Genomic DNA, 24691 nt, shown 5'->3' on the forward strand with positions numbered 1-24691 from the left:
GAAGCATATGTTACCTTTTATAAACATCATGGTATCATGTTCAATAGAGTCTGAATAAGGGGCGGTAGTTACGAGCGGCTCTTTGTTGACGATGCAATAGTCTTTCTCGGTATCCATAATCTGAAGGTTGGTGTACGAAGTCAATTGATGTTTCAAGCGCAGTTCACCAGAACATTTAGTGATGACGAAAGTGGGCTGCAAAGTCAAATGATAGGGAGAAAGGCCTCGCGAGGTCGGGCGCAAAGATAAGATCGCATCGGATCGCTATCGATACTGAGGTAGCAATGGCTGTTGCAACCAGTAATATGTAGGCTCTCCCGCCTGAGACTGCCGGATATCTTTCTGCGAGCTGTTGATGTTCATGTTTCCCGATCAGGCCATCTTTATCAGCCGTACTTACATTATCCCTGGGGTTGGTGGAGGGATGGTAGGGTTTACGCGCGGAGCTGTGACGGAATGACGTCAGCTGCCCGGTTCTTCCAAACTCGACGTGAGACAGCTTACTGTCAACCTCGGGAGGCTGAGGGCCGTCTTGATAATCTTGAAACTTCGCTCACCGTACAATAATAGGAGAAAGACGGCACTAAACGGAAGAAAAGTCTTCTCGAAATGCTTGTTGAGTAATGACACTCGACGTAATGGACACAGTGCGTACTTCCGCAGTTGAATGGCAAGACCTCGAGAGTGAGCAATATTGGGCTTCTTTGTGTCCGTATAAGAGTATTGGAGTATCTGTAGGGAGTTTTGTTGAGTCATTCGCCTCTATATCAAGAAAGAGCCGAGCACATTAGTTACAAGAGCTGCTAGCCGACTGCAGTCGCAAATTCGGCGCATCGACCGAGTTGCCTATTACCGCTATCGCAGAAATTGGCGGCAGAATCGATGGAGTTAGCGCTCATGTACACGGCATGTTCCCAGTATCAATGCGGACTTACCTCCGCATGAGTAGGGCCGAGGACAACAGGCGGACCTTTGGAACATGCGAACAGTAAGAACAGCAAGTCCCAAGGCAACGGATCCTCGACTCATCAACACCTCACTTCCCGAACAATGTCCCAACACATTGGATCACGGTCTTGGAAGATCACAATTCCATCGACTCGCAATCTTCGACATCCCTAGGTTCACTGATCGGCACTTTCCAAAAGCTTGATTAGCCGCCCCTTTGCTTATTCCGACAAGCTCGACCAAGCAATGCGGGGTAAATGCGCGCTAGTCCGTGTATCGCCCACCCTAGCCAGTTCCACGAGTCCCATGGCCATGGAACGGTAGGGTATGATAGGTGTCAAGCAACGTGGCGCAACTGACAGCTAGGAGAGTTGGAAAAGTACCGCGGCCATGGAGCAAAAGGTACCGCGAGTTTCCGCAGTGGTGGAGCAATAGCGAGCAAAAGGACGAATCCACTCGACTGTATCAGCGGCGGGAGACGTGGCCAGACCATGGTTCTTGGAGCTATCAAAGGATTGTAAGGGAACCATGTAAGCCATCGCGTTGACTAGAACAAATACCCCGCAAACTGAGTCGCGGTATCACGTCGACGAGGATGTAATTGCTGGGGTATAGTGAAGCGCGACTGGTTTGCATTCCTTGCATAAGAGTTCCACCGAGCCTCGAAATTGAAGAGTAATCAAGTTCTTTCGTTCCCTTCCGAAGATCAAATCGTAGGCAAGCATGAAAAACACGATGCGTGACCACAGTGACGGTTCCGGTAAGTGGCCCTACTCCATCAGACCTGTCCCCTTGGCATCCATACACACGGGCGAATACTAAACGAGCACCACAGACGTCTCAGACAACTCACCCACGACCTCGAAACCAGCCTTCAACCACATCGAGCAAATCCACACCAACGAGCAAGTCCCCGGCCATACCAATTACTACGAGAAAGATGGCCTCCGAACAGCCGGCGACGGCGTCGATCACGAGGCCGACGTCCCCATGAACTTCACTCGAATCATGGCACTAGTTGCCATGGCATTTCTCTGGACAGGCAGCCAGATCCCCGTCTATCTCTTTGGTGGTGTTCCTCCTTACATTTATGCAGACCTTGGTGGTGCCGATAGATGGATCTGGTTTGTTCTCGCCAATCTTCTCTCTCTCGCTGCAATCTGTCCGTTCGTTGGATCCATCTCAGATATCGTCGGCCGAAGATGGGTCGCCATGATCGGTGCTTCCTTCCTCATCCTAGGCATGATCATCTGTTCGACAGCGCATACCATGAACACCTTCATCGCCGGCATGGTGTTCTCTGGTGTCGGTGCAGGCATCAACGAACTAACGGCTCTAGCTGTCACATCAGAGCTTGCGCCTACGAGTCAGCGAGGCAAGTATGTCGCCATACTTGTCTTCACTATCATCCCGTTCTGTCCGTCAGTGTTGTGGGCTCAGCTCATCGCTTCGACATCGACGGGTGCATGGCGCTGGATTGGCCTGTGGTGTGGAGTGTGGGCTTTCATCGGTCTCGTCTTGACGGCAGTTTTCTACCACCCACCTCCACGGGTTAACAGCGTAGGTATGAGCCGCAAGGAGACTCTTGCACAAATCGACTACGTCGGCGGTTTTCTCTCTGTCGCTGGCATGATCTTGTTCATGATGGGAATGCAGTGGGGTGGTTACCAGTACAAGTGGTCCAGCGCACACGTCCTCGCACCGCTGATCTTAGGTGCCGCCTTCATCATTGCCTTTATCTTGTGGGAAGCATACGGCGCGAAACATCCCATGTTCCCAAAGAGACTTCGCCAGGAGCCTCGCATTCTAGGGTTGACACTCGTCATCACGTTTATTTCTGGAGCCAACTTCTTCTCAATTCTCATGTTTTGGCCAACCCAGGCCTTCAATGTGTATGGGCATGACCCTGTCGGTGTTGGCCTCCGAGGTCTCCCAGTTGGCTTTTCGATCCTGGCTGGTGCTTGTATCGTATTGTGGTTGCTTTCCATGCTTCGTGGTCACAACAAAGAGCTCCTGATTGCTTCGTCCATTTTGATGACTGCAGGCTGCGGTGCGCTTGCAGTTGGGCGTGTCGACAACTTGGCTACACTATGGGGATTGCTGGTCCTGGCTGGTCTTGGAATTGGTGGCATTGTCGTACCAGCATCCATCATCTGTAAGTCCGACATCGCACCAGTCAATGGCCTGTTCGCTGACTTGATTAGCTACTATCATTTGCCCAGACGACCTCATCGCAACCGTCGCAGCTCTCACTCTCGCCATTCGTGTTATTGGTGGCTCGATTGGATACTGTGTTTATTACAACGTCTTCATCTGTAAGTTTCCGTTAACTAGTATAAGTCGTAGCACGTCTGACGTCTATAGCCAAATTCGTCCCAGCCGCGACTCACTACATTGGTGGAGTGATGGTGACACAACTCAACATTACATCTCCAGAGATCATCGGAGAGGCAATCACTATCACTGGGGCCTCGCTGCTCCCAGCCCTCCAGGAGCTTCCGGGCATCAAGGGTGTGCCAGGTGCGTACGAGATGGTTGTTTATGCAGGTCAGCTCGCGTACGCAGAGGCGTACAAGTACGTGTACTATGTGAGCATCGCATTTGGAGGAGTCAGTATCATCGCGGCGTGCTTCTTGGGCGATATTTCCAAGTACATGGACGACCATGTCGCCGTGGTGATGCACTGAGTTGCTTCAGGAAGCTGGGACATGTCTGTCTATAGTATAGACAAAGTGTATATATAGCCGAGGTTCATAATGTTAACCGAAGCTTAACTTGACATTTGCGCATTCTCACAACTCGGCATGTTGCATGTCTCCTGGTGTTCGTACCGTTTTTTCTTCTACCTGCACCTAGACTCGGCTGCATTGCGGCGCTGTTCGGCTACAGCCGTAAGCGTGCCCAGCTCAGCGTGCGTCATAGCTGTCAACCAACTCTTGCGATACGGCAACGCTCTTTCCTTACTCATTTTCTTGAATCCCTTGCTCGATGTAGATTGGCAAAGGTAGATCAGCACCGAAGTCGCCAGTCAGTAGTGAAAACCAAAGGCTACTCACCCTCGATTATGTTGCGGGCACTTTCACACGAGCCAAACGACGTCGAATGGAATGCAGCAAATCATGAACAAACACCCGATGCTCATGCTCAAGCTCAGGCCCCTCTGGAACTGGAGACATCGAACAACAAACGAAAGCGGCAAAGCCACTGTTTCTGCGCGCCGCAAATGTTCGGCGGTGGCATATACCTTCCCGATCCATCGACTTACGACCCCATTGAGATTTTGCTCAACACCTATGACCGAAGTGAGAGGGACGAGCTCGTCAAGATATGGCGAGACAACAAACTGAGCGAATTGAACTTTGTTGGCGTCGTGGTATGTACTACGGATATTGTCCGTATTACAGCGTTAACCACAGTCTAGTCCGCTCTCCTTGCCGGCGTTCTCACGTCAACAGGCAGCTGGCCTAATATCCTAACGACTGGCCAGCCTTCTCCTTGGTACGTCCGCACAGCATGGTACTGTGGTATTGTCATCTCTCTGCTTTCTATCATCAGTGCCGCAGACCAAACAGTACGTCTACACCGGCTATCATCTCACCGCGATGGACTGGCCAATATCCATAAGCTCCTTAGCAAGGGTAGTAGGAGGAAAAAGACAGGGCGCCGTGCACCTAGCTACTTCCAAATTATGACCTGGCAGATGCCAGTCATGTTTCTCATCACCGGGACGATTTGCATGGTTATGGGTATGTTCTTGCTGGTATGGAGTGCAACATCGCACTTGGGAGACCTTACGAAATGGGATGACCAAAACAAGGTATGGTTCCGATGGATGAGGCTCTTCGGAGATTCGACGCTTACTCAACGATAGGTTGCTGTTGTGTTCACGGTCATCGCGAGTCTTACGATCATCATGTTTTTTGCTGGGCAGATTTCTCTATACTCGCCGATCAGGGAGTAGGAAGTGCGAAGATCTTCTGGAGACGTGGTATAGTTGTGTGCGACTTATCGTGGTCGCATTCTTCATCCGGATCTGCAGCCAGGCGGTCTGTATCGCGAGGAGTCAGAGGACGTGAGATATGCTGTATAATTCGATACATCTCAGATGATGACTGCGTTGGCGATGATGATGTAGGACGGCGATGCAGAATATATTGAGAAATGGACGGTCGATGGCGCTGACTGTAATGGAAGGTGCCAAGCCATTTTCGCCACTAGTCTTCTTTTGTGCAAGTGTGACTCTGTCAACCTTTGAGATTTGCCCTTCATACTCGTACGTCCGTCGCGTCATTTCATCACGCGTCGGGTTCGTGTCCTGTCTGATCTACGCTGCTATCGATGATTGGATGCTGCCTGTATCGTTAGGCTGCAATGGCATCTAGCACGTCTTCCCTGCTGGAAGGAGTTGGCACGGCGCGTCGCTGCCTAGCCTCACCCCTCTTTTAGATCAACGCGCCATCAGCTTCGCAGCTTCCCACTCATCATGGCACAGGCTGCTACTGCGTATCCAGGTAACATGCGGAAGGTGTTCTACTGATGATGCCAATATATAACGTACGGCTGTTTCGTCTTTGCTGTTTCCTTGCTCAATTCACTTAACAAACCAACTTCACCGCAAGAAGTACGCTTTCTACCATTCCACAAGTCTCTCTCTCAGCTATGGCTACACAAGACCAGCCGTTGACATTGATGGAGCTCCCTTCGGTCCCAGTCAGCCATGACGACTGGATTGCACATGCCGCTGCCCATCCAAAGGCACCGATGTGTGACCTCGTCGAACCATATAAGGCATACGATTCCAAGCTACGTCAGATATTCGCCCAGCAACCCGATCATACTGCTATTGGGACGCCCAGTGTTGTTCCAGTATTTGCAGGTCGCGAGTATGAGCTCAAGATACGCGCTCGCAACCCTGCCGATGAGCCCGAGGCCGAACGTCAACGCTACCTTATGCCTCTTGACAAGGCAGATCGCAAGCCGTCTGGCTCTCCAGCCGTCGTGCAATCGCTTGATGAGTTCAGAACCAACTTTCAGCTATTTTCAGAATCATCTCTTGTGGACATGGACTGGTCCAATGTGGTGGTCGCGGGTAGCGCCGTTGTAACTTCGTTGCTACCTGTACCCGAGAAATACAATAGCTCGAAGCGCGCTCTGCGCGAGTACTATCATCAACAACTAGCGCCAGCCTCCGACGTCGACCTCTTTCTCTACGGCCTCACCGAAGAGCAGGCTATCGAGAAGATCAAGCAGATTGAACAACGCATCAAGGATTCTATCTTGACTGAGACTACTACCGTCCGAACGAAGAACGCCATCACTATCGCGTCACAGTATCCGACTAGACACGTTCAGATCGTCCTGCGTATTTACAGATCCATCTCCGAGATCCTTACAGGCTTTGATGTGGATTGCTCCTGTGCCGCATATGATGGCAAGCAAGTCTACGCTAGTCCCCGCGCGCTCGCTGCATACATGACCCAGATCAACACCATCGACTTGACGCGTCGCTCACCTTCGTACGAGAACCGCCTATCCAAGTATGCACGCCGGGGATTCGAAGTATACTGGCCGCTCCTTGATCGTTCGCGCATCGACCCTACGCTGTTTGAGCGCTCGTTTGGTCGTACTCTTGGACTGGCGAGGTTACTAGTCCTTGAGAAATTGCCGAAAAGCACCGACCGTGACGCCTATGTTGACCAGCGCCGTGCAGAACGTGGTAGACCAGCCATCAACCGGTGGGCAAGACAGAAGTTGAGGGGCGATATCAAGCAACAGCACGATGAAGATGTTGCTGAATGGGTTGAAACTGACGAGATTAGCGACTACCACACCTTCACCGTTCCATACGGACCAAAGTTCCACGCTCGGAAGATTGAGAGGCTGTTGTACGCGAAGGACTTGCTACTCAATGCTGAGTGGAATCGACCCAAGGAGCGGGAGACTACTCTGCACCGACACCCTGCTTTCTTTGGTAATGCAACCGACGTGATAGAGGATTGCTGTGGCTATTGCCCTGAGCCTACCACACCCGAGGATCAAGAGATCGCAGAAGAAGAAGGCAAGATCTACGTGTCGGGCACTTTGTCTTTCATCAAGGACAACCCTGGACGGCAAGCAATCGGCTCTTTCCACCCACTCACTGATGATGACTGGACCGAGATGGCTTACGTTGGGAACACTGCACGACTATGCCAGGCTATCGTTGAAGGAGACGTTGAACATGTGCAGGACTGGCTAAGCCAAGAGGACGCAGATCCCAATCGACGAGACTATACCGGGCGTACTCCACTCCAACTAGCAGTCGCAACCTCAACTCCACAGGTCGTCCAAGCACTTATCGATGCAGGAGCTCGCATTGTCGCTCGCCTCTTTGACGGCAAGACCGCCCTCCACCTTGCCGCTATGCGCGGTGAAGTCGAGATGGTCAGAGCTCTGCTTTTCAGGAGTGAGGCTAACGAAGCGCTGGAAGCGGAGAAAGAAGCTATCAAGAAGCGCAACCAGGCCCAGCCGGCAATCCCTAGTGATGAAAATGTCGACGACTCCGATCAGCAGATGAGCGAAGACGACGGCCAAGACGAAGACATCGACATGCTTGACGAAGACGATGAGTCTGACAACGCCGATGCCACTACTGAGGGCTCTGTGATCAAGATTGATCGTAAGGAGTCGCAAAATCATGACGACCTCCCAGACGATGCGAACGATGACGAACCTGATGTATACGACGTCGATGTAGTCGCCTGGGACGCACCAGTATCTGCGCTTCATCTAGCTATTGCAAATGGCCACACAGAAGTTGTGAAGACTCTTGTCCAGGAGTTTGGGGCTGATGTATTGCTGCCAATCAAGCTAGTGCACGACCACAACAAGTCTCCACGTGCGGCAATCCTGCCGTTGGTTCTCGCATTACAGCTTTCGCCCGGTAAAGCCGAGGAAATGACCGAGTTGCTCATTAGTTTGGGTGCATCACCAGCTCAAGGTGACCTCAACCATGTTACGGCATTGCACTACTTTGCTGCGCATGGCGTTAGTCTGCTCAAAACCATGATATTGGCGAACCGGCCTGCGTCACAACAAGCTACCAACCACCTCGTAATGGACGGCCATCAGTACAATCCACAGGCGAGTAGTGCTCTGAAAATAGCCATCGAACACGGTGATGCCGCTGGTGTCGAAGCCCTGCTGGAACTCGGGGCGAAGCCTGAGATTGATTTCGCTACCTACATTGCTTCTGCGAAGAGCAAATGGGGCCGCATGGGCGACGATACGGAACGCAACCAAAACCATTTCAGAGAAAACGTCGAGCAGCCCGTACTTGCTGCAGTCCGTTCCGAGGTAACATCGATCGTACTCAAGCTTTTGGATGCTGGAGCAGACATAAACAGCCTCACCCCCAAAGCTTGGAGCGCTTTGAATAAGAACAACAAGTACCACGACAACGATACGGGCACTCTTTTGGATATTGTTCGTACTACCATGAGGAAGCTGCGCACCTTCATCGAGCTAGGGAAAGTCGATGGTCAGGGCGGATGGCTGTACTCTGATGGCTGGGTTGACCAATTCCGTTGCTACTACGGAGGTAGAAATCGATTTGCACCAATACCTCTAAAGGAAGACGCCGAATATCTCCAAGAGTTGGAACCTGGCACTTACGATCACTGGATAGTCAGAAATCAAATCGAAACTGCAAAGCAGACTTATGAAAAAGACCTGAAAGCTCATGAGGAGTGGAAAAAATCCGAACAAGAACCTCCAGGGACGGATGAGAAGAAAGTAGCTGTTCAATTGGTACTGAATGATTTCCAGGCTTTAGAAACCGAACTATTGAAACGAAACGCGAAGACCTTCAAAGAACTCCACCCGGATATCGAGCTTGACGTACCTCGACCAAACCAGTACGACTTTGGGGGAAGTCGCAACGAAGATCCACCAAAGCCATGGAGTCCGTTTCTGACCTTCAGGCTTTCAGACTTGACTAACGAGCGACGGGACGCTTACCTCAGGCTTTTCCAGGCTTGCTGGAATGCCGATCTTCTTACAATCAAGGAACTCACTCTTACAGTCTGGAGTGAGAACCAGAGTCCTTTGAAAGTCGCTGTCACGGACTCGCAGAACTTCTCGCCATTCTCAATTGCGATTCTGCGAAAACATTATGGAATTGCTCGAGCCATTCTCGAAATCGCGCATGCGCAATATGCGCCTGAAGAGAAGCCAATGGTCAAGCACAGCCTACAGCCAAGAGACGAAGACGAGGATAGCTGTGATGACGACGACAACGATTTCCAGATATATGCTGAGATAGTGGACGATCGCTTCACTATCGAGAATATCGGAGAGGTGCAGAACCAGGTCAAAAGCAACGTGCGGCCAGTACAACTGTTGTCGTGGCATTACCCCGTGTCTGGTTTCCTCAGCCACGATGATACGTCGACATCTACACGGCTTACTCCTTCAGGACTCTCCAACAAAAGACAGCATCTGGGCAGATCTCAGGCAAGTGGTCGTACGTATGACGCGTCGCGAACGGGTCAGCAAGAGATTTCCGCAGTCGAGCAGCCTGAAAATCTTTTCCAATTCGCAATCTACCTAGACGATGCCAATTTACTGCAATTCTTGATTGCTAGGGCTGAGGAGTACACGCAACACAGTATCGAAGCTGATGAGGAAAACGATCCTAAATTCTTCCGTTTCAATGAAGCAGATTTCCTGTACGCGATCCGTCTCGGCCGTACCCGCGCACTAGAAATCATTGTCAAGAGCACTGGAGCAGGGATTCCCCTGGACGATCTTGTAAAAAAGAGTGGTATCGAGATTCCTGTGAAACCAAAGTACTATCAAGGCTTGTCGGTTCACGGGAAGAAGCGAGCGGATTGGGCGAATGAAGGAAGAGAGGTTCGGTCTGAAGCAGTTGGGGCGCAGCACCCGCCCTTGTTGTATGCTGCTTGGTACGGAAGCATGGAGAGTGTCGAGTGGTTCGTAAGCGATACAGCCTTGCGCTGTTACACAGAATTTGCAGATACGCATCGGGACGATATCCGCATCCAGAACTTGGCGAAGACTGAGCGCGGCTTGCAGTCGTCTATTGCTAAGTGGCTCGACCTACGCTCGCACCTGCTGCTTCACTCAGTGGTTCTTGGTAGGACAAATGCGGACTCTCTGGCTCTCCTCCGATATCTATGTAACACCCATCCTAAGGCCCTTGAGCACCGTTCTGCGAGCGGTATGACGCCTTTGCAGCTTGCTTTCGCCCTGCATCGTGTTGAGATGGTTAAGATTCTTCTGGAAGCTGGCGCTGACCAGACTACACGCGACAATACTAGGGCGAATATTGTCCACTCTATCTTCAACAACATTGACCGGCAGAACAAAGGCTTGGAAAAAGTCAAGGAATTGCTCGGTCTCATCGATCCTCGCCTCTTCTCTAGCTTGTTCTCCGAGCGCACGACGGACATGCCTGGTGCCGCTACACCTCTTGCGCGCTGGCTGCATTCCGCTTCTTCCGTTGGCAGCGTGACTGTGCCGTATAACGAAGAAGTTCTCAAGATCATACTCGAGTTCAGCAAGGGCGATGACTTGAGTGTCGTCAACGGCGAAGGTGATACGCCCATGCACACTGTAGTGCGACGCGGTGATGACGCACTCCTACGAATCATGCTCGAAAACCGTCCCGACCTTCTCTTCCGCGAAAATGCATCAGGGCGAACGCCATTCGAGATGGCCGAGGATACGTATCTTGCCAACGATGTGTTCAGCAACCCTCCGTCTCTACCGGGATCCAGCCACTCTCACTACCATCGGGGAGGGCGTCGTCGTGGTCACGAACGACCGAACATCAGCGCTCTCAAGCGCGATCCAAGGACCTTTGTAGAAGAACCCGAAGACATCCGCTCTGGTGCGGAGCAGGTGTTACAGGTCTGTAGGGAGTTTTCGAAGAAAAATCATGGACAGAAGAGGAAGCTTGTTAGTCTGGTCGAAGCTAATGAAGTCGCGAAGAGACTGGCGTCGCGGGAACGCAGTGTTCCTGTAGAGGATGATGGTTTTGTGACGAGCGAGGAAACTACCGGAGGCGACGAGGTCGACGCATGGTTTTCACAGGCGATCTTTGCAGGTCATTAACACACGACTGGTACCTGTCAGCCGGTTGCATGTCGTATAGGTCTGTGCAAACGGTTTTACTTGATACAGAAAATCCGGGGTAAAGCGCCGATGTTACTAGTTAGCGAGCCCCTTTTTCCGACACCGCGATAAGAACATTGTCCGGCCACCACAGGATCCGTAGGCCGAATGCGAAAACGGCATACGAATATACGGTGGTTAAAGCATATATATTTGAGCAGGTAGCGAATGTATCTCGCTTTTTCCATCGCCGAAGTTGTTCGTATCTTGGCGTCTTGAACATGAATTTCCTAGACCTATTTAAGAAGCAAACAAGCCCAGCAGACGATGCGCCAGATCCATATGCCGATGACATTGTCTATCCAGTTCATATCCTAGATGATACGAAAACTTTTCGTAGCATCCTGATCACATGGACTCTAGTTTTCAACGACGTCCTGAACGCAGACAAGCTCCGATCCTCGCTAGCCAACCTCTTAGAAACAGGAGATTGGCGAAAACTGGGAGGCCGATTACGACTCAAAGTAAGTAATTGCAACTCACTCTGCTTCCATTGTACTCGAGCAAAAAGATTGACGATTAGGGATTAGGACGATGGCAGACTAGAAATTCATGTCCCACCCACCTTCACTCCTTTGCGCCCTGCCTTCACTTACACCCACACTACTATCGAATCCTCCATCCAACAACACGAACTAGCCAAGAAACTCCCTATCAAGCCCACCGGAGCCATCTCAACATGCCCCGGGCCAACAGACTTCAACGACCTCGCGACTTCACCCTCTGCACCCATGACCATCGAGGACCTGCTTGCTGGAGACACACCACAGATATCAGTACATATCACATCCTTCACCGACGCTACGCTCGTAGGTTTATCATGGCCGCACACGCTCATGGATGTCATGGGCCAGGCAGCTTTTCTCTCAGCATGGTCGAGCGTATTAGCCGGTCGAGCGACCGAAGTACCGCCTGTGCTTGGTGCGCAGGAAGACGTATTACTAGCGTTGACCGACGACGCTACCAGCGCACCACAGGAAGAATACGTGCTAAAGTCCAAGCAGTTAAAGGGTCTCGCTTTTGTCAAGTTTGGAGCCAGGTTCGCGTGGGATATGTTGACGGGGGCGAAACCCTTGACGCAAACAATACATATACCCAAGAGCGTTGTGACGACGTTGAGAGCAAGAGCAGAGGCTGATCTGACTAACTTCCACATCAGAGCCACCACCACAGCAGAGCAAGGAGAGAACAAGATGCCTTTTATCAGCGACGGCGATATCCTCACTGCATTCACCTTACACTGTATCGCCTCCTCACTCCCCGCCCCGCGCCCCTTGACCGCCCTCCACGCCATGAACGCCCGATTCCGCCTCCCATCCCTAATCAACGCGAAAGGTGTACATGTCTCCAATATGCTAGTCCCCGGCTTCACTTTTCTAGACCCCGCCATGTCTACCGGCCCACTCGGTCCCATGGCCCTGCATAACAGACAAAAGCTTCTAGAACAGGCCACAGAAGCCCAAGTCCTGGCCAGTCTGCGTGAACAGAGAGTGAGTGGGGATCCGAGTACGCTGCTTTATAGCGATGCGGACGCGTTGTTGGTGCCGTTTACGGATTGGACAAAGGCCAAGTTTTTTACTTCTGCTATTGACTTTTCTCCCGCTGTGGTACGAGCGGGTGGTGGTGATGGTGATGGTGGTACGGAGGGAAGGTGCAATCCACCTGGCACACCAGTGTTTCATCATGCGTCGAGCAGGAGACCGAATCCTACGGCGAGGTTGCTGGTGCATATACTGGGGAGGGATTATGGTGGGGGTTATTGGCTTACTTTGACTATGAGTCCGGCGGCTTGGGAGAAGGTTGAGGAGGAGTTGAAGGAGTTGAGTTGAATTATTGTTCATGTCTGATGTTATTGGATATGGAGGGAGATAAAGGGATGTGGGCGCTTTGTATACTCTGCAAGTATCTCGATTGACGGCTTACACAGTTCCTCGAGGTTTGTGTCATCGAGTAGCAGAAACCACCATCGTTTTCTTTCGTTGTTGTCGCAAGATCAAGCTTCTATGACACAACACTTCCTTGAACGTCATGTGTCGTATTGCCAAGGCTAAAAGGGATTTTGCCCTTCGATCGCGGTTGATACCAAACACGAAGGCGTATGCTATTCGAGATTCCATACCGTTAGCATCACGTGTGGCAATGATTAACGTCCGCTGTTCGATATCCATTTATTTCCATGCGCTAGTTTTCCGAAGCATCTTCCGATTCGGAACAAGTACCCCACACGGGATCGGCCAGCATCCGCTGCCAGCCCCTCAATAATGACGCTCTTGTCCCAACTGCTGCAAGTACCGAGAGATGAGGGGTCGTCATACATTGGGTCCAATCCGACCCGGCTCTCGTACAGTAAGGCTTTGACGCGCAATCCAACTCCCTTCTCTTTGCAACAGAACACACGTACACCAATTCCTGTCGCAACAGGCTCACGATTCTTTGGTCTTGAACACGACGCGCATAATATCATTCAGACATGTCCGGCGAGAAGATGAAGGCGGTGCATTACGAAGGACCATTCAAGGTCTCGGTCAAGGACGTCGAGCTGCCCAAGATCCAGCACCCCGACGATGTGATTGTCAAGGTCACAACGGCAGCTATCTGCGGTTCAGACCTACACATGTACCAAGGGCGCACGGCAGCAGAAGCCGGTCTCGTGTTCGGTCATGAGAATATGGGTACCATTATCGAAGTCGGATCGGGTGTGACACTATTGGAGAAGGGTGATAGGATCGTGTTGCCATTTGTGAGTATACGTGCTCCGGGACGCGCATGTGTAAGAGTGCAAATGCTGATATGATGGTGCGAAGAACGTCGCCGACGGTAGGTGTCGCAACTGCGAAGAAGGCAAAACGGCTTTTTGTACTGGGTAAGTCGGGCTTTTCTGCAGCAGGGGGGGAACGAGGAAGTCCTAATGTGTGGACAGAGTGAACCCGGGCTTTGCCGGTGGAGCCTACGGCTACGTAGCCATGGGCCCGTATCAAGGCGGCCAAGCGCAATACCTCCGCGTCCCATTTGCCGACTTCAACGCATTGAAGTTACCCAAAGGCACCGAGCACGAAGCCGACTTTATACTACTCGCAGACATATTCCCAACAGGATGGCATGGACTTGTGCTCGCCGGATTCCAGTCCGGTGAAAGCGTGGCGGTGTTCGGCGCAGGTCCTGTCGGCCTGATGGCAGCGTATAGCGGGATCCTGCGAGGCGCCAGCAAGGTCTTTGTAGTCGACACAGTGCCTGAACGGCTGGCAGCTGCGGAAAAGATTGGATGCATTCCCGTTGACTTTAAGAAGAGCGATCCCGTTGAACAGATCATCAAGCTCAACGACGGTATGGTAGATCGCGCAGTCGACGCGGTCGGGTACCAGGCTGTGGACGCCTCAGGCAGCAAAGAGAAACCAAACATCGTGCTGGACCAGCTAATCATGGTGACGCGACCAACGGGTGGCTTGGGTATTCCAGGTCTGTATGTGCCAGCCGACCCAGGCGCGCCCGATGAACAGAGCAAGAAAGGCCAGATTCTCATCTCATTCGGCAAGCTGTTCGAAAAGGTATGCCTGTCCGTGTCTTGTGGCTGGATGCCCATTACTAACAACGTCAGGGATTGCACCTCGGTACTGGGCAGTGCAATGTGAAGGCGTACAATAGGTATTTGCGCGACATGATCGTATCGGGCAAGGCCAAGCCGAGTTTCGTTGTGTCGCACGAGATTAACATCGACGAGGCGCCGACGGCGTACGAGAAGTTTGATAAGAGGATCGAGGGGTATACGAAGGTGTTGATCCATCCGAATGGAGCGTTGAACTAGTAGGATGTATGAGTATTTATTCAATGCGCATGCTGTGTCTGTTCCCACCACATGCTAGTACCGCTGCATCGCAAAGGCTCCGTCGTCAACCAGATATGCCTTGATGATCTTGACCTCCTCGACAGGGCGATCTTCCTTGTCTGTCTTGACCAACCCTAGCTTCTTCACGATCTGCATCCCGCTCTTGACCCTTCCGAATATGGTATGCTTGCCGTCCAACCACGGAGTCGGCGCCAGCGTGATGAAGAACTGCGAGCCATTGGTATTAGGCCCGGAATTGGCCATGCTGAGAATGCCTGCACCCGTGTGCTTGAGCTGAGGGGTGATTTCGTCTTCGAACTTTTCGCCGTAGATGGATTCACCGCCTCGACCGGTGCCTGTGGGATCGCCTCCTTGTATCATGAAGTTTGGGATTATGCGGTGGAAGATCAAGCCGTTGAAGTAGTTGCGCTGCGCGAGCGTAGAGAAGTTTTTGCATGTCTTGGGCGCATGGTCGTGGTAGAGTTCGACGACGATGGTGCCCTGCTCTGGTTAACAGGATTGTCTGTAGCACGAGCAGGTAGACCTACGATAGTGGTATCAAGTGCGACGTCGGTGGCCATGGTGAATGTGGGGGAGAGAGTGTGAGGACTTTGATGGCAGCTCCCTGCCAGCTACGAATTCCATGTGAACTGGAGCACGGCCCGTCCCACCAGCCACACATGCCTGCGCCACCATCACTAGCGCTGAGTGATGAATCACAACCAACCGACTGTTCTGACCTCCGGGAATCATAACCCCAACAACAAGATATGGATCTCTCAACCTGGGCATTACCGCAGCTATCAAAGCTTCTGCCTCTTGATGACGAGTCGCTGAAGCAGATAATATCGTATACAGAATCGCTATCGCCAAAAGACTCGGCGGAACATCTGCAGAACCTTCTGGGAGACAGCCCACAAGCACTCGAGTTTATCACTTCGTTCAATAACCGGAGAAAACCGAAAGCTTCCGCTAGTTCTGCCCCGGTTCAGTCATCAAATGATATCTCAGAAGTGCCGCGGGCCAAGCCAAAGAAGAAGAAGCCCGCTTTGAACAAACTCCCGCCACCACGTCAGCCAGAGAACTATGGAAACGTGGCGGGTGCATATCTCAAGAAAGATGAAGAAGACTACATGGCCGGTAGCTCAAAGTCGAAAGCTGCCAAATTCAGCTTGGAACAACCTGATGGGTTACAGTTACCGACCTTCAATACCACTACGTCATCGGGGACGTCAACTCCCAAATCTCGTGCTGTCTCACCTGCTCCGCCAGCGTCGAAGAAACTTCCGGGCCAACTGATCTCTGACACGAAACCAAAAGCCAAGGCAAAGATCAATGTTACAGGCGGAACGCCTATGCACGGTGCTTCTACGGCACTCAATGATCTGGAATCTGCAATCAGGGCGCTCGAAATCCAAACGAACCCCACCCTTGCCTCACAAGATAACAGTAAGCGGAAATGCAACTGCATGGCTACCAGACATCCATTGCTCGAGGCCGCACCAAACTGCCTCAATTGCGGGAAAATCATATGCGTAAAAGAAGGCATCGGCCCATGCACATTCTGCAACTCCGCCCTCTTCAGCGCCCAAGACATCCAATCCATGGTACGCGTCCTCCGCGAAGAACGCGGAAAAGAGAAAATGGCCGCCAACAACGCTACTCAAAAGCGCGCAGACGTTTCCCTTGCTCCCCGCCCCTTCTCCACCCCTAGGTCCTCAAATACCCCTGTATCCTCAAACCCCGCCTCGGACGTCGAATCCGAGAACGAGAAACTAGTTCGAGCGAAACAGCACAGAGACAAACTTCTCGCTTTCCAAGCACAGAATGCCAAGCGAACGCAGGTCCACGACGAAGCTGCGGATTTTGAAACGACGACCGCCGGATTGAGCATGTGGGCTAGTCCTCAGGAACGCGCTATGCAGCTCAAGCGGCAACAGAAGGCGCTGCGAGAGCAGGATTGGAATGCGAGACCAGAGTACGAGAAGAGGAAGGTTGTAGCTAGTATTGATTTGAGCGGCAAGAAATTGGTTAGGCGGATGGCGGCGGCGGAACGGCCTGTCACGCCGGAGAGTGAGGAGGAGCCCGTTGAGGAGATGCAGCAGCGCCCGAGAGAAGGGAATGGGTTGAGTAGTGGTGGTGGGGCGTTTAGTAGGAATCCGTTACTTGGGGGGTTGATTAGGCCGACGTTCAAGGTTGAAGAGGGTATGGAGAGTAAAGGGAAGGAGACTGGGGGTGAGAGAAAGCAGACGTGGCGGAGGGTGCAGGATGATAACGATGATAACGAGCAGTGGATCTTGGATGGGGGTGTGTATGGGTCAAGAGCGGATAATGTCAGCTTGGAGATGGATGGGCTGAGGTGATTGTCTCTATTACCTCTGATAGCAACGACTGCATTCTTCATAGTAGGTCATGATACTGCTTGAGCTTTCTGTGTGCAAACGCTCTGAATTGCCCTGGTTCGTCCATTGCTCTTTTACCTATAGCCCGATACGGTGAGGCTACGTTTGCTAGCTTTACAACCTCACCTCTTTCTCTCACACCTGTTCTGATACCGCTTTCATAGCATAGATAATACCTCTCTGCTACCTCTCTCTTCCATCTCTCATCCATCTCTCATCCATCTCTTTCAATCCTTCTCTGACTTCCATCAACACTTTGTATTGACTATCCAACAACATATTAAAAGATAACCCCCTACAACCATGGCGCCACCCATTCTTTCACCTAGGCAACAGACAACCCGGACTAATCAGCCACCGCAAGATGGCGTATAGGCCGCTCGTGGTATGCTACACGAACCCGACCATGTAAGCCGCCCACACATGCCGCACGGGGTGACTACGTCAACTAAACCTAAGTAGATGCGAAACGTAAGGTCGCGCAATCGGGAAGCTACTAGCGCGCTGCAGTTTGAACTACTACAACAACTAGAACTTCTTGACAACGATCGAGCTACGATGAGAGCTACGCTGACTGCGGAGGTTGATGCACAGGCTGCCGAGATCAAGACGCTAGCTGCTAAGCTCAAAACGGCGGCCGCCGATAAGAAAACCTCGGTGGCAGATCTTTATAATGAGAAGATGAGGAACAAGAAAGTGGAAGAAGCACTGACCGCAGAGATCAAGACGCTGGCCGCCAAGCTCAAATCGTCGACTGCCAAGGAGGAACGCCTCGATGCTGATCTCTATGACAAGAAGATGAGCAACAAGAAGGTAGAACAAGACCTTAAGAAGTCATAACAAGCTCTTAAGGAAGAGAGGGTCTGGCGCTCTGCTAATAGCGATGCGATACAAAAGCTGAGAGAGATAAAGGCAACCTTGGAAAAATAAGGGAATAGAATGCAAAGGTCAAGAATAGCCATATTGGTTAGTACGGTGATTGTCTCGAACAAGATTCTAGGAGACTATGATGCTAGTCGACAAAAGTTCTGATGGAATGAATGAGTAGAGAAGGACATTAGTAATACTATAAGTATACTCCACCCAATGATTCCTCCACACCTGTTTACACAATCTCTTCAACTTAGCTCTCCTACTCCGCCTTCTTCCTGTCTTGATAACTTTCAAACCACTCAGGCTTGCAGAGAAGTACAAAAGCCCCCATGCTATAAATGGCACGAACTGCCCCGCTGTAGCTAGCAACGAGCTCTTCGGGATGCCTCCCTCCATCATGAGCGCTTGGCATACCACGACTGGCACGAACAACAATTCCCAGCCTAGTATATATCGATACACCATCTTGCGCGATTCGACTGCGGCTCTATTGTTGGACACATAGAGGCCGACTGCGCCACCGACGAAAATGTTGGCAGCACCATATTGCTGGGTCATTTGTACTGCTGTTGTCGTGATTTGAGTAGCAGCAGTACCCAACATTCGACCCAGGTAATGACGCGGAAAGAACAGGAAGTAAGAGCCGACAGCGACTGTAACAGCGGATTCGAAAGCAAAAGCGTTGCGAATGACGTTGCCTGAAGTGGAAGGATCTGCTCCTTGGAGCGAGGGTGTGTGAGGTGACATCTTTTGGCGATCAAGTTTTTGAGCTTTCGAGTTTGGGTAGAGATTCTAGAGGTGAATAGAAAGATGTGATGGTATGTCAAATCTAAGCTCACCAAGTCGCACTTATAAATTGGCCTGTTCGATTACTGTTACCTGATGCACGTACTGCTTGTATGCCAAGCCGCCACCATAACGTTATGCTCACGACGAAAAGGGTAAGGCGTCCCTAATTAGAGCGGGGCCAAAACTTGGACCCAGCCTCTCCTCCACCACCCTGCGTGATCATCCTTCCACACGCATCTGAATCTCGTGTATTCAGCTCCAGCATAACGGGAAACATAATGTCGTCTCAAGATGTCCCCGTTCCGCAGGGTCCGGATCGCAAGCGAGTTCTCAACGTGCTCGCCCAACGAAGATACCGTAAGATGTCCACGCATATTACTTCCTATCTGATCCTTACCCTGTCCAGGTCAACGTAAGCGAGAGCGACTGCGATCCTTGGAAACGATACTTCAAGTTAGCAGTACGAACGTAGCACATGGTCTAAATAGAGAGGGACAACTTCAGCACTCGACAAAGCCTCCAGCACCGGAACCATGCGGCACCGTCAAACTTGGCAACAATCCCCTTTACGATCCGTATCAGGATTTCGGAAATACAGCAGTCGATCCGTCTTATATGAGCCTTGCACAGTACGATATGACCTTCAACCCATCGGCAATCTCGTCGTCATATGTAGGCGATCAGTTCGGGATTAGCCCTGGTCTAACTTATGGTATGCCCTAGCTAGTTTGCAGTTATGCTTCCTGCTATAATTGTGTCTACTGACTTGGTTTATAGCGAGTGGTGCTCAGAGCGATACTTCAACACTTGATTCACAAGTATTAGCAGAACTCCAAGATCTCGAAACTTCCCAGTTCACCTTCCCATCAGATCATATCATCGACATCCCAGGCCTCAAAACTATGGAGATCTCCTTACGTATTGCACAGATGCTTGGTCTTGGAGATGAGCTTTTGGATCTCACCATAAAACGGGTTCTAGACGTGTCGAAACTTTCTGTCCCTTTAGAAGACCTGCCCGAGAACTTACGCCCAACGGAAGCACAGCTCCTATTGCCACACAATCCGATGATAGATGTTCTTCCTTGGCCATCTGTCAGGACAAAGCTTATCTGTCTTTTCAGCCAGCCTGATCAGCTCAGACCGCCCATCGCGAGAGGTTCCATGGCCATCATGCGGCTGTTGTATAGTATCGATGACGAGTCGGAGGGACTTCGTGTTGTATCTGATGCGAATGAACAGGGGATTGATGTAAAGGGTTGGGAAGTCGGACAAGCCGTCTTCAAAGACTGGTGGTGGATATTGGACCCTGAAATTGTCTCTAACTCAAACCGACTAAGGAACATGAGAGGAGCCCCCAGGTTGGAGATCTCGATACCGTAAAAAGGTACCTTCGCTATAGTCGAAGCCATAACGATCTTACGGCTCGGTCCGCTTTGCTCTGCGCAATAGATCGACAAGAGCATGGTGGACAAATGAAGAAAGGCTGCTACGACACAGGTTGCCTGCTTACAGCACTATGCCTGGGATTCTCGGAGCCAAGGATCGACCTGATTCGTTCACAGCGAGTGCGAAACCGAGACCGAAAGAGTAACTTCGCTTACCACAGTAGCATGTTGGACTCCGTATCCATCGTGTCACTCTTTCAAACCAGGCCGGGCCGACCGGATTGGACGGATGGTGCTGTTCGGATGCTATGCTGTACTCATCGCCAGTCAGATGAGAATCATAGAAAGCGCTCCACCGAAGCACATTCATTCACACGGTTTCTTTTCCCTCACTTTACTGTACTATGGCGAAAAAACGCGGCTTAGTAGCCACTCTCCTCGACCGTCTCATCGCGCGACAACTAGGACTACCTCGGGAAACATGCTCGTATACAACGACCCCTACGCGCATTCCGATATCCACATCGACCGAGACATTTGAGCTCGCAGCAGACATCTATCAACCTCTTCTCGCTCAAGATCAAAAGGCCGCAGGTACCATTCTAATCCGCTGTTCATACGGGCGCAGCATTCTTTTCGCGTTGCTCGGTGCGCGGCCCTACGCAGCACGAGGCTACAATTGCCTCTTTGTGAGCTGCCGAGGTACCTTCGGTTCAGGAAGCAAGTTCGTACCCTGGCAGAATGAAGAGGAAGATGGGAAAGCAGTAGTAGAATGGATGCGACAGCAAAGTTGGTATACCGGATCGTTTGCGACACTGGGAGGTTCCTACCTAGTTTATGTGCAGTGGGCTCTTTCGAAGGATCCACCAAGCGACATGGTAGCTGCAGTGATACATTGCGCATCTCATAACTTCGGCCAGCAGTTGTGGGGTACGGGATCGCTCTCGTTGGAATGGGTGGCTTGGGCGTATAATGTCTTGCATCAGGAAGAAACAGGGATTGGCAACATGAGAAGAAGATGGAGCACGATGAAAAGAATGCAGCCTATGATGCGTGGACCGGATCTTGCAAAAAGCATCAAGCACCATTTTGATGGTCAGGCGCCATGGATGGAGCATGTGGTTGACCATCCGTATATCGATACGAGGGATCCATTTTACGAGAAGATGAACTTTGAGCAGGCGCTCGAGCGGGCGAATATTCCGATTCTACTCGTAGGCGGGTGGTACGATGTTTTTGCGCCGCAGACTTTGCGCCAGTACGCGCGACTGAATGAGCGCGGTACGGATGTTGCGCTAATGACGGGCCCTTGGAACCATACTCAAGTCGGTATGCAGGCCGAAGTACACAAGCAGTCACACAACTGGACCGAACAGCATCTCGCAAAGCGGAGTGTTCAAGCGCAAGAGAGTCTGGTCCAATACTTCGTTACTGGAGCGAAGGAGTGGCGGCACGAAGCGGCTTGGCCACCACTGACAGTCGTACTGGAGTGGTATCTTGGATCTGGTCAGCGTTTGACAACTCCAAAAGCGACTGAGGAAGGATTGTCATCATTTGTCTTTGATCCGAAAGACCCCACGCCGACCGTAGGAGGTAATCTCCTGCTTCTAGGTGGAGGAAGTGCCGACGATACTGCGCTAGCAGCCCGCTCAGACGTTCTTACCTTCACGACCGAACCTCTCGAAAATGATGTTGAGGTTGCAGGCAAGATCATCGTGCAGTTGAACCACGCAAGCGACAATCTAGATGTAGATCTGCTTGTTCGTGTCAGCGAAGTTGATGCGAAAGGACGATCACATAACATAACGGAAACTTACAGACGACTAAGCGCGAAAAGTGAAGCTCGAACGCTGATTCTGCGTCTCAAAGATTGTGCGCATAGGTTTACAAAGGGTTGTCAGATCCGGTTATTGATTGCTGGGGCATCGTTTCCGCAATATGCAGTCAATGCCGCGCGTGGAGTTGGTAAGACTTTGGTGCAATGGAAGAATGCCACACATACTATACACTACGGAGGAAATAGCGCTTCGAAGATACTGCTTCCCGTAGTAGCATAGATCCTCGTTTGCCGGTGTCACTGATCACATAGATCACGCTATGCTCGGTGGCCTTCCAAATGCTGTGCTCAAGAAGATGTGACCAGGTAGTATAGTACACTCCAATGTGATACGCTGTGGTATGGTATTACCAATATTTGACCAGTCGCGTCCCTACTGCGGGGCACAAATTCCTCAACGTAATTGCTGGCTTTACTATTATAGTTTGCATATCTAGATCGAACAAGCAAGACCAGAAATTACCAATATTTGAGAATGATATTCGGGTGTTTCAGCAATACGACCTAACGCAGCAGAAGGCTACTGAGAGTGATAGAGGTACTGAGACTTCGACACGAGCCACAATCTACTACAACTAAACCAATATGACAGAACGTGGTGGCACATGATCTGAAGTAATCGGAACACGCCGTCCTCTTTCGGCCAGTGGAATTTTGCGAATGCGAACAACGCCAATACGAACATATGTGTTCGTTGTATGTGGGACCTTCTCGATACATATGCCCCAAGATGGCGTGATCATCATTACATCGCAAGATGTCCGATGAACAAAGTCGAAAAGGACTGTGCCTTCAGTCAATGTGCCGTTGCTTAGCTGAAACATGCAACCTGAACCAAAGCTATGTGCAAATTCTTCTTCAGCCTGTATGTCTGTGACTAGTGTCACTGGCCCTTTCACGCGGGCGAAACCCTCTTTCAATGCGCCAAAAGGGTCAATGCCGTGGTGAATGACGCTACATTCTTCAAGACAAGCACAGTACTCAAGTTCTGAGTCCCCTAACGACGGGTACCTGATTCCTCCTTTTATAGAAGCCCAAGACCATGATGGAGCGATCCATTCATGTCGTCTTCTCAGTGCTTGAGGAAGTCCTTCCACTCCTTCTCGCAAACCCAGTATCATCTCCGGGCTCCACAGAAGGCCATACAGGAAGTGCCGCATCCATAATCCGGCGCAATATGCATCACCAGTAATTTGACCAATTCTTTGGGCGATACCGGATATTGCTGGCAAAGTGTCGGCCTCATAAGTCATTCGGCGTGCGCTGTATGATTCAATAAAGCGGGCCCAATGAGTTTTCTCAAACCCACTACCAGGAAGAAGTGGTTTTAAGGAATCTGCTATTGATTCAATTCGCTTGGCAGAGTGATGTTCGGGTCCACCTTCGTCTCCCTCCTCAGCTACATGGATCTGATGGCACCTCCACGTCATTCGGTCTTCATTGAAGCTTAGGACACGGAAGGAGAGGAGACTCTCTTGAGCAGCCCATCCACGACGAGCCAAAGGCTGTGATTCCTGAACAATGTCAATATACTGTAGGCAACACAATGTGTGGCCAATGACTGACCTCACTTCTTGGACGTGAAATCTCCTGGAAGTATAGCACGAATGAGCCCTCATCATCTTCAATGCCTATACAAAACAGAGAGGGTACCGTGCGAAGGCCGAGAAATCCCTCTCCACACTGCTCTGCTCTCGAAGCAGCGACAGTCAAGTATGCATCAGAGTAGACATCTGCCATGCGTGCAGATTCGTATTCCCAGTCTGTCTTGGAGTCCTGCAGTATGCATAGACAATCAATCCAAATGTATTCGATGCCCAGCCATCGCACTATCAAGATAGCATCCTGTAATGTTCGTGGTAATGTGTTGAAACCTATAGCGATTTCATGTGCTTGCAAATTGATTGTAGTGGTTTTTGAGGGTAAGTCAGCACCCCAACAGTAACTCAAGGCAGCATAACGGCCTGCCTGACCATTGAGAGTCTGGAACAGCTTACAGTTCTTTCCCTGGAATAGCTCTCGCCAATTTTGATGCTTTCCAAGCATTTGGTTCTGATCAGGCAACGCGCTCAAGTCCAGGACTCTTGTCGGTAGTGGAACAAGTCTAGTTGACAAATGAGAACACTCAGAATGACTAGTGTTGCACTGTTCAAGCCACAATCTCATACGATGCAATGTATTCGGATGTAGCGTCGCTGGAAACACGACGTTCCGAATCGGGCTAGTCAACGCGCTATCTTCAACACCCAGTCAGGTTTGGTATCATCGTATCTTGGGTAATGGAACTTACCAAGGGTTTTCACAAGATTGAAGCTTAACGGAAGAGTCTTGGAACGGTGGGGATCACCCAATTCGATATTGTACGCCCAAGTATGGTGTTCATATGGATACAGGGCCACCCAGATCATGAGATTCCGCGAAATGGCCGTCTTAGCCTCTTCCCATGCCCATATCGA

The 24691-nt window shown here is 51.0% G+C and overlaps 10 protein-coding genes across 10 annotated transcripts; 9 read left to right on the forward strand and 1 right to left on the reverse strand.

Moving 5' to 3' along the window:
- Positions 1-1683: 1683 nt before the first annotated feature.
- On the forward strand, positions 1684-3635 carry AA0111_g10825 (hypothetical protein; the record flags this gene model as incomplete). The annotated part of the gene is made up of 4 exons (XM_028644621.1): positions 1684-1708; positions 1784-3103; positions 3153-3263; positions 3313-3635. The coding sequence occupies 4 exons, from the start codon at positions 1684-1686 to the stop codon at positions 3633-3635; spliced, it is 1779 nt and encodes a 592-aa protein (XP_028501526.1).
- A 377-nt stretch (positions 3636-4012) lies between these two features.
- AA0111_g10826 (hypothetical protein) lies at positions 4013-4909 on the forward strand (the record flags this gene model as incomplete). The annotated part of the gene is made up of 3 exons (XM_028644622.1): positions 4013-4321; positions 4370-4765; positions 4820-4909. The coding sequence occupies 3 exons, from the start codon at positions 4013-4015 to the stop codon at positions 4907-4909; spliced, it is 795 nt and encodes a 264-aa protein (XP_028501531.1).
- A 698-nt stretch (positions 4910-5607) lies between these two features.
- On the forward strand, positions 5608-11064 carry AA0111_g10827 (hypothetical protein; the record flags this gene model as incomplete). Its single annotated transcript, XM_028644623.1, has 1 exon — positions 5608-11064. One exon carries the CDS (start codon positions 5608-5610, stop codon positions 11062-11064), a length of 5457 nt encoding a protein of 1818 aa, XP_028501532.1.
- Positions 11065-11345: 281 nt separating this feature from the next.
- AA0111_g10828 (hypothetical protein) lies at positions 11346-12953 on the forward strand (the record flags this gene model as incomplete). Its single annotated transcript, XM_028644624.1, has 2 exons — positions 11346-11588; positions 11655-12953. 2 exons carry the CDS (start codon positions 11346-11348, stop codon positions 12951-12953), a joined length of 1542 nt encoding a protein of 513 aa, XP_028501516.1.
- Positions 12954-13594: 641 nt separating this feature from the next.
- AA0111_g10829 (hypothetical protein) lies at positions 13595-14926 on the forward strand (the record flags this gene model as incomplete). The annotated part of the gene is made up of 4 exons (XM_028644625.1): positions 13595-13864; positions 13929-13987; positions 14045-14669; positions 14720-14926. The coding sequence occupies 4 exons, from the start codon at positions 13595-13597 to the stop codon at positions 14924-14926; spliced, it is 1161 nt and encodes a 386-aa protein (XP_028501517.1).
- A 54-nt stretch (positions 14927-14980) lies between these two features.
- On the reverse strand, positions 14981-15528 carry AA0111_g10830 (hypothetical protein; the record flags this gene model as incomplete). Its single annotated transcript, XM_028644627.1, has 2 exons — positions 14981-15448; positions 15496-15528. The coding sequence occupies 2 exons, from the start codon at positions 15526-15528 to the stop codon at positions 14981-14983; spliced, it is 501 nt and encodes a 166-aa protein (XP_028501528.1).
- A 189-nt stretch (positions 15529-15717) lies between these two features.
- On the forward strand, positions 15718-17310 carry AA0111_g10831 (hypothetical protein; the record flags this gene model as incomplete). Its single annotated transcript, XM_028644628.1, has 1 exon — positions 15718-17310. The coding sequence occupies one exon, from the start codon at positions 15718-15720 to the stop codon at positions 17308-17310; it is 1593 nt and encodes a 530-aa protein (XP_028501551.1).
- Positions 17311-17811: 501 nt separating this feature from the next.
- AA0111_g10832 (hypothetical protein) lies at positions 17812-18189 on the forward strand (the record flags this gene model as incomplete). Its single annotated transcript, XM_028644629.1, has 1 exon — positions 17812-18189. The coding sequence occupies one exon, from the start codon at positions 17812-17814 to the stop codon at positions 18187-18189; it is 378 nt and encodes a 125-aa protein (XP_028501550.1).
- A 1100-nt stretch (positions 18190-19289) lies between these two features.
- On the forward strand, positions 19290-20393 carry AA0111_g10833 (hypothetical protein; the record flags this gene model as incomplete). The annotated part of the gene is made up of 3 exons (XM_028644630.1): positions 19290-19368; positions 19418-19723; positions 19789-20393. The coding sequence occupies 3 exons, from the start codon at positions 19290-19292 to the stop codon at positions 20391-20393; spliced, it is 990 nt and encodes a 329-aa protein (XP_028501527.1).
- A 1054-nt stretch (positions 20394-21447) lies between these two features.
- AA0111_g10834 (hypothetical protein) lies at positions 21448-22455 on the forward strand (the record flags this gene model as incomplete). The annotated part of the gene is made up of 1 exon (XM_028644631.1): positions 21448-22455. One exon carries the CDS (start codon positions 21448-21450, stop codon positions 22453-22455), a length of 1008 nt encoding a protein of 335 aa, XP_028501574.1.
- Between the last annotated feature and the right edge of the window lie 2236 nt (positions 22456-24691).

The sequence above is a fragment of the Alternaria arborescens genome (genome assembly GCF_004154835.1).
Source record: "Alternaria arborescens strain FERA 675 chromosome Unknown contig_40, whole genome shotgun sequence".
NCBI lineage: Eukaryota > Fungi > Ascomycota > Dothideomycetes > Pleosporales > Pleosporaceae > Alternaria > Alternaria arborescens.